The following is a 13454-nucleotide window of genomic DNA, read 5'->3' as shown; positions in this document are numbered from 1 at the left end:
GCTTCAAATGTGGCAAAGCTGAATTTGCCTTCTCCCTCGGAAGGACCAAACCACCACTTTTTCCCCGTCTTTGTGTGCTGGTCGCTGGCACCTGGCAGTGTGTGCCAGTGACTTGGTTTCTCATTTCGTTTGCGGTCCTTGAGCTGTTCTCTCCGCCTTGCCCGCAGGTGCTGGACGTGAGCAAGGAGGGGAAGGAGGAGGTGTTCTACGGGCCCACGCTGCCCTTCGCCTCCAACGGGGTCGCCGCCTGCTTCCTCCCTGCCCCCTGCTTCACCTGCCCCAACCTGCAGACGCTGCAAGTGCCTCACCACAGGATGGGCGCCCTGTGACACGGGGCACAGGCGCTTCCAAGGCCAGAAGTCCAGGGGAAACATCAAGCTCGGGGGCTAGGAGGGTTTCTCTGGATCAAGGAAAGCATCCACGCGCGCAGGCTGCTGCTTCGCCTTCCTTCACACATTTGTCCTGCAGCCAGATCACAGTAGGCAAGAAGGAGGCTGCCCAAACTGCCTGCAGTTCCTCTCCACTGCCTCAGATGTAGTGCACATGTGTGAGACCCTGGGCCTTTCTGCTGATGACCCCGCGCTCCCTGTCTCTTAATTTCCTCAAGCAAGTTGGCACGGCCTCGGGAGAGTGCTCGGCTCCTGCTGGAGCTCGGGAAGACGCCCGCAAGCCCTGTCTGTGCTGACAGAGACGATGGAAAACTGCGGTGATGATGCAACTCCATACCCGTGGCCAAAAGAGTAACAAACGTGCTGGCTACCAATTCCAAACTCCAGCATTTACAGTTTCCCATCTAATAATACTTCACTTGAATTTTAAATACTGCCAAGCAGATTAAAACAAAAGCAACAACCAACAGACAAGGCCTGCACTACATGAGGAACACGCCTGATGTTTGTATTGTCTGAAAGGCAAAGATGCTGAAGCTTCGTGGTGAAACCCAAGTCTGAACTGAACATGTTTGTCTGCGAGGCTAAAGATCATTTGGGGTGTCATTTACCAAGGTCTCGATCAAATACATGGTACCTTCTCTCATAGGATCAATTCTGCCTGACAGCTGCAGTCTTTTAATGGTGGAAAACAGCCTCTTTACTCTATAATTAAAATGTACCATTTACTTAATATTTTTAATATCCATTTTGTGAAGGGTCACCACATTTTCAGTTATCAATGAACAGTCTCATTTTGTTCAACATATGGTCCCACAAATCATTGGTCTCTAGAGGCTAAACAGGTGCATAACCATGTCCATATTTATTTATTCTTGCAGTTTATATGGTGAGCTGCCACACCGTCCTCCAGAAAGATGTCAATTTGGAATAAAAACTCCAATCCAACCTGTTTTATTTTGGCTCTGCTTGGCTAGTGCAGCCCCGTCTCTTATTTTCGTCTCAAGTTTACACATCTGAACACCACCTTCAGTGGCTGTAAATATTAACCAAGCACATAACTAAACCTTCCTCTGTTTGTGCTTTACAGGTGCGGCTGCCGCTCGGCCCCAGCTGCTGCTCTGGTGCTTGCCCTGGGCTGGCTGAGCCGGCCCGTGGGATTCCTGCTGCCTCTCGTGGCCGGGCAGGGCAGGAGGCGCCGCGGCGGGAGCCACCGCTCGCCCCACGGCCACGCTTTGGAGGTCACCCTGCGCAGGGTCTCCACAGCGGATAAGGCCTGAGGGTTTGTTTAGGGATACAGGGAGGAGAGCCCCGACTCCCAGTGCTGTAACTCTTTCTCCTTTAGGTTTTCCCTCCCCCAAAGCCGTGCAGACGTTCAGGGCAGCAGTTGCAGGATGCTGGAGCACGAGATAATTGAATAGTCACACATGCAGAAACAACCCAGGCAGCCTGTGGAACAATGTGGAAACAAGCGCGAGAAGAGGCGGCATCTGTTTATTGAAAATTAGGCTGCAGAATAAATTAAGAGGGCAAGGTGAAAGCCCTTCAGCTGCAGTTTGGAGGAGAGGAAAACTTTGCACAAAGTTGAGCAAGCAGACTGCTTAAAGGGCTTGCACAGCTTGATTTTGCCAAACAAAACCTTTTTTTTTTTTCCCCCCCGCCCCAAGACCACATTTTAAAGGTAAAAAAAAAAATTATGTCTCTATCAAGATTTTTTTTTCCAATAGAGATGGTGAGTATAGGGCTGTTCCACAGTAATGCCAGAATTAATTTTTTTTAGATGTTATTCTGCGCAGTTAGATTATGTTACCATACTTAAAGGACTAAAGAACGAAATAGTTTCAGTCGCTCTGGCTGCATAAACATGAAAGTTGTGCTCAGTTTTGCATCACTGCAAAGCAGGTTATGGTGGCCCTTTCTAAAATTAGTAAGTACATTTAGCAAATTTGAATTTTTAATGCTTATTTGGGTGACATTCTACAGGTAGGGCAGTCTAGCTGAGATAGCGTCTGAGGGATTTAAAAATGCAGTGAACATAATTCCATGCCACAACCCAGCTGGTGTCTCCCCAGGGTTGCAGAGACACCAGACCTTTGATACAGGATGTGAGGGGCCTTGGCTGTTTTCCCTACATACACACCTGGATATATTTTGTGCACTAAGCCTATAAAGCTTTACTAGGGAAGCAGCTCAAACAGACAAAAGCCATTTCTTAGTCATTCATTATAAAACAAGCTTAATTATGCTAGGACATATTGACACTGCATCAGATTTTTAATCTTCAACATAATTTTGTAAGTATTGCTAACAGATGGGCTGATTACACTGAATGTGAGCTTTAAGTAATAGTTAAAAATTATAAAATATGATTAAACTGAAAATACCCATGCATAATTTTAAAAGCTACCAAAAGAAGAAAAAAACAGCGTGCAATAAAGCCTTTTTCTGTATCCTCAGGGAAATATGTCACTTCTAAGTGGACAGTCACAGAAGTTCCTTAAATGTCTATTTAAATAGCACCCTGTTGGCAGCCCCTGCTCTGCACAGTCACAGCAGAGCTGCAGAACCTCATTTTTGCATAGGTCTGGTGTTCTCGTCCAGCAAGAAAGGAAGGATTTTTTTAATTTCAGAAGCATTCATTGAAACGAATGCCTTCCCCACCACTGCTTTTTTGCGACTGAAAATGGAAGCAAGGAGCAATTTCAATTTTCTTGTTCCTGCTCTTTAATAACAATTTTAAAATGGGAAATCTGTATAAAGCAGATAGACGGCTTTGACTGCATAGCCCCGAAGCACCTCTGTGCGACGGGCAGGGGATTCGTGCTCTGCTCCCGGCCGGATTGCCCTGCCCGGGGCTGCCGGCAGAGCTCCCTGCGGCAGCCGCGGGGTCGGGAACGCGGGGCCGGGAACGCGCCCGCTCGCGTGCGGATCGTGCAGGATCCAAGCAATGTTCTGCGGCCTAGGGAGGTCTCATGTGGACAGCATATAATAGGGCAAAATACGTAGTTGTTTTAGATTACGGTGGTTTTCAATCCTTGCTTTTCCTGTATGAGACTTAAATTCAGCAGTTTCTTTTTTCCCTCCCAAGTTTGGAGGGGTGTATTGGGATTTACTCGGTAAGTCACGCCGGAGCCTCCACCTCATTAACGTTCCCAGCACTGTCAGTCACATCTGCACACGGCCACACCAAATAATTAGACCAAAGCAGATTGCCCAGTTGGCAGTGGCTGATGAATACAATGCAAAGTGCTGCACTTCTGTGCGCATTAACTTTTTGACATAGAAGAATGATAATTTCCAAACTGTTCAAATTAGTTTCTCATGCACCAAGTATTGTCTCACATTTGCATAAAGCTCCGTTGCCTTTTCCAAAAATTCCAACCACTACAGGCAGTATTAAACTTAGAGGATTTTTTTATTTTATATATATATATATATATATTTTATATATATAGAATATATATATATATTTATATAAGTAAATATATAAATATATTAAAAAGCTTTTTAGATGCACAATCCCCCTGAGACAAATAGAACTCCTCCCAGGTACAGACACTTACAAGAAGCTACAATGCAAGTTCAATAAGTCACTTCCATGATGAAAAGGACCTCCATATTCTGCACTATTAAGTAGCCTAAAGAGGCTTTTAGTTACTGCATTATGTGAAGTAGCGACAGCTGATTTAGGGAGCAAGATTATCTATTTCGACTTGGTAAGATTACTGTGACGAAACAGAAGCTGCTCTGAACAAGATTTTAGGGATTTTTTCGTGCAGTTGTTAGACACAAAAAATAATCTTTCCTTCCCATTAAAGTTAAAATCTGAATAATGATGAAAGTGGGCATCCTGTTCCCCGGTGCTGCCATTAGGAGCAAACTTACGATGCCCACAGTCCAGTAGGAGCTGCAGAAATTCAGGTTAGTGGGGGAAGAAGTGAGCAATGTGAGTTCCACAGCTATTCATGAAAGAGGTTCCCTGGGAGATGTTTAAAAAAGCATAGACAAAGTTGCAGTGCTAGACCTGTCTTGGAAGACAGGTCAGACCCAAAAAAATAATCCACAGTACAGCAAAATATTAGAAAAATTCAGCTTTCTAGTCAAATAGAAATAAGTAGCCTACAATGTAATAAAACTAATTTCCAAAATTAGCATAAAAAAGTCCTTATGCCCTATCTTCTTTTTACTCCCTCTACTTGCACATAGTCCAAGTCAAAAGAACACTTGTCAGTGTGTCATGAATATTCAGAAAACTGTCACGGTATCACTGTAAATTCTGAGTTAATTCTTATAGTGTTGAAGAGAGATCTGAACTTACCTTTTCTTATATGACTCGGAAGGAAAACAGAAGCGATTTTACATTGAAATCTGAAGGACTTTAATGTTTCTGTACAGGAGGGAGCTGCGTGAATTCTGTCCGCTGTACACTCAGCCTTCCCTTAGCGCAGGACAGCTCCAGGGCACCATTCCAGCTTCAGGACACAGTTCCAGCTCCTGGCGAACGCACCGTGTCCAGCAGGTGCAGCACCAGAGATCACCCTCGCTCTCGCTCTACCAATACTTTAAATTAGAAGCTAAGGAGTTGTAATGTTCATAAGAACATACTGACCGGGAAGGGGGTCAGAAGAACTGCTAAGAGGACTGTATGAATTGAAATGAATTGAAAACTGAATTGAAATTTGCCACATCTTTCAGCCATCATTCAACAATGAATTGAGTTACATGAGTTCATACACATGCCATTATTCAAATACCACAGAAATTACTATAATCAATGTATAACCTAAATAAAAATAATAATAAAAAAAAAAAAAAAAAAAACAACCAACCAAAAAAAAACCAACAGAGGCATTGCAGCTGTAAAGATAAACAACCTGGGCAGTGTGTCGTGAAGTGCTGTTTCAGATATCAACAGTGAGAGGAGATTCAGGAGGAAAGGATTAATTGCCAACACACTGCTAATTTGTCTCATTTTCCAGTTTTTCTATCTCACATTGTCCAGCCTCTGCGAGGTGAGATAAGAGTCTCTTATAGGCTTCTCTGTTGAAAAAAAAAAAAAGAATGTAACGTGTCACTTAATTTCACTCATAAAAGCACACAACTCCTAGAGTCTTTAACTGGGATATTAAACCACAAGGTATGAAAGAGATCTTTTTTTTTTCAATTTTAAAGCACGGAGCACCAAGGCTCCCAGGAGACGAGTGCTTGGATTTCCGCACAGGAACCAGAAGCTCCCGGTGGCTCCTGCTGCCGCACAGGGCCGGGAGCCCCGGGCACGAGGCCGCGGAGCGGCACCGGCAGCCCCAGGCCGCTGCCCAGCCGCAGCCTTTGTGAGTTTCCAGATGAAGCCGGGGCTGAGCGCGGGGCTGTCGCGGGCGGCCGGGCCGCAGAGCTGGGGGCTGCTGGCGCGGCGCGTCTCGCCTGCCTGTGCTCTCACGCTCCCCACGGCAGCCTGGAGGGGGTTGCTGAGGAGTAAACGCCCGTTATACAATACAGCTGCTGCGTGAAACTATTAACTAGAGCAAACAAAACTGAAAATACGCACTCCCTGCAGCGGTCATACTAGTTCCTCGCAACAGTAACTGTGGGCATTGCTACTATAAGGATCTAATTCAACTTCTGCCCTTGGTTTCTCCTATATACGTGGGTTTTGACTATCATGTAACTGAACAGAATATGTTAATATAATGTTATATAGGCCAGGACTGCAAAGAGAAAATCAGTTGTTAGTGCACATACACTGAGACGTTCACGGAGCAACTCAGGCTGTTGGATAAGGGGGCACATTCTAAATACAAATTATTTATACAGAACATCAAGAAGAGATTTGATAATGTATATGTTAAGGGATACAATTAAAAGAAACTTGGCTGTTTTTTTTTTTTTAATTCTGAAACATGTATTTGAGGAGTTTCAAACAACCAATTTTCTTCCATATTTGTAGGTAAATGAATGAATTTTGCCTTACTGGTACTATGAAAAAAAAAAAAAAAAAACCACGAAACAAAGAAAGTTGACTATGAAGTACATTACTAAAAGGACAAATGCAGATAGTATGAAAATCCATCTGAAAATGCATATGATAGTACTACAGTCTGACCTATTGTGAAGGCCTATAAATAAAACAATTGCATTTTTTGGTAGAGGGTAATAAAAAGCAAATAATTTATGAAATAATTATGAAATCTCCGGTCACATATGATTATACTGATTTTACGCATAATCTGCATCCTCTAAAGCAAGGACTTGCAGACAAACAGACCAGTTCTTTGGGGCAGGAATTCCTTTCTGTTCTGTATTTTAGAACACACAGTATAGTGTCCAGGGACAGTCTGGCTTTGCATAATTTTTGGGGGGTCTGTAGACTTAGTGTCAGCATGTCTGTGAAAATATTCAGCAAATATGGAAGACTTAGAACCATGAACGGCGTAAAGAAAGGTAGATTTCTGTCTGAACACACTTAAAAATCACTCGTTTTTGAGTATCTGTGCTGCTAGCATTGCTCTCTAGAAAGAGAGCAAAACCCCTCCCGTTCGTTGGGAAGAAGCAGTGTACTTTGAATAACGCTCCGCACGCACCTCAGCGCAGTATTCCGTCCAAGGCCTTGTTTGTGCTCCGACTCCTTCAGGGCCTGCGTGACCGTAGGGATCAGGCCGGTAACCAAGGCCGGGTCCAGGATGGCCACTGTTTCCAGAATGCCGAGCACCCGCTGGTCGTACAGGGCTGTGTAGTCCTGGATAAACTGCCTGTGGAGACACAGAGGTCAGAGCTGAGTGCGGAGAACGGGCCGAAACCCAAGAGTCTAATCAAACAAGCAATCCAGAGCACGAAAGCTTTCATATTTTTGCACTGAAATGCTCTTATTTGGAATACTTCACTTTCTCTATGTTTTTGCAGATAATGCTGGAGGAAAAAAAAAAAAAAAAGATTATTATTACTTGAATTGGGAGTAAGAGGGAAAAAACTGTCCCATGCAATTAATGCAGCCTGTACCAGGCAGCTGGCAGGCCCCCAGCACCCACGCTGACTGCAGCAAGGCCCTGGGCTCTCAAGCCGGTCTTGTACAACACGGGCCCCCTCCTGCACGTGTTCGCAGACTGTCTTGGGGCCTTAGCTCACACTTCCACTGCGGCCACGTGAGAAATGGCATTTGTGGAGAATATCATTTTGCAGAGGTAGGGCGTAAGTATAATTTACATTATAAAAATCTATTAGGCTGGTTTGTCACAAAAATCAAGGCAACCCAAAACATAGATAAAAGTAAAGCTTTGCATATGAGCATTTGATATCCATTATTATGCACTTTTAACTAGGCAGGCACCTCTGTTTGTTACAGTACCTAACACTGAGCATCACCATCCATGAAAATTTCTTTCATTACAGTGCCCAAATCCTCCCCTACTACTGGTCCTTCAAAACACTACCTAATCGGTGCGAAAATCGATGTGTTTCCTGCTTTTATCTTTTTTGCTCTGGCTTTTTTGTCCACGCCATCTTTAAAACCAGTGCCAGAAATACCACAATTTAAGTACTATAAACAAGTGACAATGCAGTATGTTAAGGATAATTAGTTATTTAAAAGAAATATGTTTGCTGTCAATGGGCTTGCAATAGTTTTGCTGCCAATTGGCAAAGCTTCTGGTTACCTAAATACAGCAGTCAGCTGGGCGGCACGTTCTCCTCCTGCCCCTGCTTGGCAGCCTTCTACCATGTACTGTAGAATGTCTGTAGAGAGTTTTTTAACTGTAAGAGAAAAATCACAAGATTCACACAGAGCCCTTGAACTGACCATCTGGAGAATGTCTCTTTTGAAGACTGCAGTTTTTTAAAGGAGGAAAAATGGTTCAATCTTTCTTCGATGCAAATAAAATGACTGCAAAAGCAGTTAGTAAGATTGGCTATAAAGAACAGAATGAATCACAGATTTATGCAAAAGTAGCCTTATTTCACCACCATTATCCTGTGAAGACATAGATTTTAAGTACGGTACTCTCTAAGTCAAAGCAGAAAGACACACGCTCAATGGAAACGGAGATTTTATTTAAATTTAGGTTTTGTTTGTATTCTTTAAATCATTCCTATTTGAATTAAAGAAAAGCAGTCTGGGCATTATATCCTGCCCAAAGCTGCACACATCTACTCCCTACTTTCTGTGTGGGGATATTGTTCTGAGTTCTTCCTTATCCTCCTTGTGTAACACAGTTTTCTTCCATTTAATTCATTCCAAAACCACTGCAGCTGCAAGATAGCTCCCTCTTCCCTTACGAATTTGGGAAGGGACCGAGATGCCTCTTGCCCGGGGCGTGTGAGGCCTGTCCAGGCCTGCAGGGGCCTGGTGGCTGCCGCAGCCCAGCGCACAGAGCTAGCTCTGCTCTCCAGCACGCTGCAAGGTAGGCACCTTCACAGGGATACGGCCGAGGGGACAGAAGGGGAAGGAATTCAGGTCATCTCCTGAGCATATGTTGTCCTTGGAACTTCTACAGAACAGAATTAACAATTACTTTAACACCTAAATTCCCCAGGAGAAGTCAGAGGTGAATCCCCACTTCGCCTAATGCCTCCACTGGCAGCAAGGGGCAGAATGTGCGAGAAGGGGGGCAAAGGGAGTACTTCACTTTTAAGACACTAAAAATGGAAACAGAGGCTCGGAGCTGTCCTCACGGAGCCATTGGCACCGCCTTGGCTCTGCGCGGGGCGGCAGCACCCACCTTGCGGCTCGCTCCCCAGCAGCAGCAGGCAGCGCAGCACGGGCGGCAGCAGCAGCAGGGCCTCGTCGCAGCGCTCGGCGCCCGGGAGCACGTGGAGCAGGAAGGCGAGCACGGCGGCCAGGCGGGGCGGCGGCGCGGCGCCTCGGAACTGCAGGAACTGCTCCCTGCCGCACAGCCAACAACACGGCACAGGGTTACTGCCCGCTCGCTCGCTGCGAGCGCCGCACGCTCCCAAACAACACTCTGCTACAGCAGCAGGGCTCTTCAAGAGATTCCTTTCTTTATCTCGTTTCAACTAACAGCTTCTGTTTGTCTTAGTCTTGGAAATGCCTTCCAATTTATCAGAGGACAGTGATGCCTTCTAAGTCAGCTATTGAGAGGGAATTGAGAATAGCAGCTATCATAGTTAAAAAGCCAAATATGACTAAAAAAGTTAAAATACAGACAAAACAACTGAATGAAAGCAGACTCTGAAAACAACATTCAAAATACAACTTTTATTCAGTTAATTTGTTTACGTGCTTTTGTCAACTTAGCATTTCAACGGTGTTAACAGCTCTCCTGTTTCTGATTTCAAGGAATGTGCTGTTACTTATTTTTGTCAACATTATATTGTAATGGGACAGGCAATCTTTGCTTTTGCTCTGTCAGAAGTAAAACAACTATCTCGACTGTAAAATTTGTTGCAAAGATAAAGGGTAACCTGTCATTCTGCAACAGGAGTAAATTTTGACAACAGGCACATTCCCAGTGTCCCAGTTTTAATGTCTTGATTTGTTATTTTTCACAAAAGGATGCCAGAGTCTAAACAGCTGTTGATTTGAAATTACAAGTGACTCTACTGAATGAAGACACGACTTCTACACTTAAGCATTCGGGAGAGAAGAGCACAGGTAAGCAGAACACAGAATTCACTCATCAGTTAACAAGGTAACTCCCAGAGCCGTCAAAATAACTCTCCAGATGTTTAAAATCAGCTCCCTGCACAAGGCATACATCGGTTAGAAACTTCTTGTTCAAGGCTTAAAACGACGATGCCTGCTTGCACAACCCCACTGCACTGTCAGAAGAAACCTCATTTTCAGAGGTGTGCAGATTTGATTGCCCAGCTCTAGAGCACTACTATAACACAGCAAATACCAGTGGTAACACTTTCCTCCTATATTCTTCGCATACTGTAGTCAGATTTCAGATATAATATTGACGTCAGTATTTAGACCATTTACTATGGCAATTCAAGACTCAATCTTTTTGGCTCTCTTCCACTAAAATGATTATCTGATCTGGATAATACACCACTTAGAGGTGGTTCCATTTCCCCTGTGCAGCAGGAAAGCTAGCTTTCTAAAGGCAAAGCAGCTAGTGAACTCTGTCTGCAGGAACCAGCGCCTGCCTCCAGCCCGTCCCGCAAGCTGCAGCTCAGCGGCTGCTGTTCAGTTCTAGGATATTCTTCACAGATCCCTAACACTTCATGTCTTACAAGTCAACAAATGCCATTGCACTTACAGAAACTCCTTTCCATTACCAGTCTTAAAAATTCCCACGTGCATGCCCACATTCCCATATAATTCTAGTAAGATAACAAAGTTCGAGTATTCGTAAGCTAAGAAATGACAGAACAAAGACTGTGAAATCTTAATTCACTTTCTTAATATGTGATAATACAGGCTTTACTTACAGGATTTCCCACCGAATCTCCTTGAATCTAAGATCAGCCTTGGATTTTATATAGCGAACAGGCATGCACACTAATAAATTAAAACACATTTACTTTAACTGCAAGTATTTGCCTTGTATTGAGGATGTTTAGTAAGGCCAAAGGACAAAAACTCCAGGGTACATGAAATGAGGAGCTTCAGCCTCCAGCAAAAAGGACCCAGCGGTTACAGCTGCTGTTGCTGTGGGGCTGGGGGCAACAGCACTGTTGAGAACTTCTCCCTCCCGGCCTCTACCTCTCCCTCCATCCCCGTGTCGATGCTCCCTGGGTGCCAACAGGAACGCTCCGGGCCTGCCAGGCACCGGCCTGCTCACATGCAAAGTCAGACTTTTAAGATGAGATAGGAACAACTGAAATGAATTTGATGAAGTGTGGAAGACTGAAATTAACTCTGTATCAAATTTAAAGTGCCTGCTCTGGGATGTGGAGTAGCTGCAATGATCAAAGGAAGTGTCCCATACAGGCGTGCCCGTGAAACAACGACAATCTGAAGTCAGTACTGAAAAATCCAGATTTGAACTGATGAAGTGCAGTAAAGTTTTAAGTACTTCTATCAAGGTCTTATGATAGAAATACTTTTAATGATCGCTAGTACTACTAATCTATGATACATATATATATATATATATATATATATGTATATACATATATACATATATATATTTACATATATATATATATATATATATATGTAAACTAACCACCTTAATAACACATAGCATATATGAATTCTCTGTTACAGAGGATTCTGTTTCTGCATTCATTGAAACTGAAGCGCTCCACTTACCTACAGGCAACAGAGGCCAAAACAGAACCCAAGCCTCCCTCCCTAGTGCTCAAACCAGGAAAAAAGATCCTTGTGGTTTCTATCCACCACAGGATGAATACTGGTCAACAGAACCGATGCTAACAGTGGAAGTGGGAACATGGGGCACTTGGGCGCAGGGACACTCCATCTGCCTGCATGGATTTGGACCCAGGGGCAGGCAAATGGCCCTGGGCAGATATGTTGATACAACTGCGTGAACAGCGTGTGTGGGTTTACAGAGCTTGACCCCTCGAGGACACAAGCATGGGGACTCCTAGGCCCTTCCAGAAAATGTTGTCCAAGTCAAACTGATACACAATTATTTATTTATAGAGCTGGAAAGGGTTAAATATTCAACAAATAAGCTATGGTCTTGCTTGCCTTCTGCTTGCCCTTTCGCTTGCCAGCCTACAAGTCACAGCTTTATCGGGCTGTGATTTGCTGTTCTTCTCTCTGTGATGTTTTCCAGCTCTCAAATTCTTGAAGCTGCATAATAAAAATAGAACTATTGGCAGTTTTATCTTCTATCTGATTTAAAAAAAATGAGCATGAGAGAAGGAAATAAATAAATATATAATTTTCATTAAGAAAATCATTTTAAGAAAGACAGTCCTGTAGACTTTTGTTCATCTCCTGCTTAATCACTAAAAAATTAAATGTAAAAGTCAAGAGTAACAGGAAAAATGTGCATTTAACCCATCGGTCTAAGCTGTGTTCTCATTACTGCTGTCATGATTTCTTTTGCGCTCAGACTGCCCTGTGTCACATCCACTACTTTTAACTGCTACTTCTTGAATAAAGCAGACTGAGAGCTTGTCACAACACGGAGTGTCTTTGAGTGCACTTCTGCAGAGCCCAGCTCAGACCCTGCTTGCTACTGAGAAGTCAGCGATGCCACTTCCCTTCTCAGGAGCTCTCTGTGAAAGGCGAACACTTCTCAAGCCTTCCTCCTTCGCTGGGCCTTACCTGATGACATGCAGAGTGGTCTTCCGAAGCCGGAGCATCTGGGGGAGCGTCAGGGAAGTGCTCAAGGCCACTGCCACGGGATGCAGCCAGGCTCCTGGCGCCGCTGGTGCAGGAGGGAGGAAGCGTCCAAAGTACTGCTGAATAATGCTCCCGAGCAGCTGATTCAAATAGGGCCCCTGATTTAGGGACTGACAACATATGAAGGACAAGCCCTGCGGGGGAAAAAAAAAATCAGAAAGAAAACGGAATAAATCTTATAAATAAACACTAGGAGGCTACATACATTCTCTATTCCTCTACAACCTGCGTGTGAACTAAACTGCACGCTGCATGACCACTGCATGACAAATAAGGATGAGGAATTTGCTGCAGCTACCATGGTTTAAGATTAAATCAGGGCAAGGTTTATAAAGGAGGGAGGATATCCTTTACTAGATAACTAATACACTTGGAAGACAAGCTCTGGAACACACAAGCTGCCCTTCAAATTCTAAGCAAAAACATGACATTTCAGACCCAAGAGCCCTTTTCTTTTTCAGCTTCATATGATGTAAGAAAGAATATTAGACAGCAAGGTGTATGAGGGGAAATGGAGCAGCTCAGCAGTTTGTAAAGCAATTTCAGATACTTTTGTATGGATGGCACCGCAGAATAACGAGTGCTTAAGAATGATGTCTGACAAGAATGTCTGACAAGAAGAAGAATCACAGCATAAACACGCTTTTGTAAATTAAACAGCAATTGCAAGAGATTTGGAGATTTTAAAAATCTCTTTAAACGAAGGATTAAACTGGTGTGACTTATCCAATATAAGCAATATTGATGCCAAAGAAAACGGATAACGAAAGCCGAAGAGGAAGCGCCGG

General features: G+C 43.9%; 2 protein-coding genes across 2 annotated transcripts in view; one reads left to right on the top strand and one right to left on the bottom strand.

The window, feature by feature from the left end:
- KLHL32 (kelch like family member 32) overlaps positions 1-329 on the top strand; it is a 95151-nt gene extending 94822 nt beyond the window's left edge. Inside the window, exon 12 of the mRNA XM_088520408.1 lies at positions 168-329. Within this exon, the coding sequence (XP_088376534.1) occupies positions 168-329 (162 nt within the window). The remainder of the gene's footprint in view (positions 1-167) is intronic.
- A 4965-nt stretch (positions 330-5294) lies between these two features.
- Positions 5295-13454, bottom strand: part of MMS22L (MMS22 like, DNA repair protein) — an 81853-nt gene continuing 73693 nt past the window's right edge. Inside the window, exons 24-28 of the mRNA XM_088520410.1 lie at positions 12589-12800; positions 9098-9261; positions 8036-8132; positions 6968-7135; positions 5295-5429 (exon numbers count right to left, since the gene is read on the bottom strand). Coding sequence (XP_088376536.1) covers positions 5348-5429; positions 6968-7135; positions 8036-8132; positions 9098-9261; positions 12589-12800 — 723 coding nt within the window. The 3' untranslated portion in view covers positions 5295-5347. The remainder of the gene's footprint in view (positions 5430-6967; positions 7136-8035; positions 8133-9097; positions 9262-12588; positions 12801-13454) is intronic.

Source organism: Tinamus guttatus, unplaced genomic scaffold (genome assembly GCF_059628265.1).
Source record: "Tinamus guttatus ecotype Peru unplaced genomic scaffold, ASM5962826v1 Tinamus_guttatus_pri_ptg000088l, whole genome shotgun sequence".
In the NCBI taxonomy this organism is placed as follows: domain Eukaryota; kingdom Metazoa; phylum Chordata; class Aves; order Tinamiformes; family Tinamidae; genus Tinamus; species Tinamus guttatus.
The sequence above is the reverse complement of the archived record's forward strand: the minus strand, read 5'-3'. Positions and strand labels throughout refer to the sequence as shown.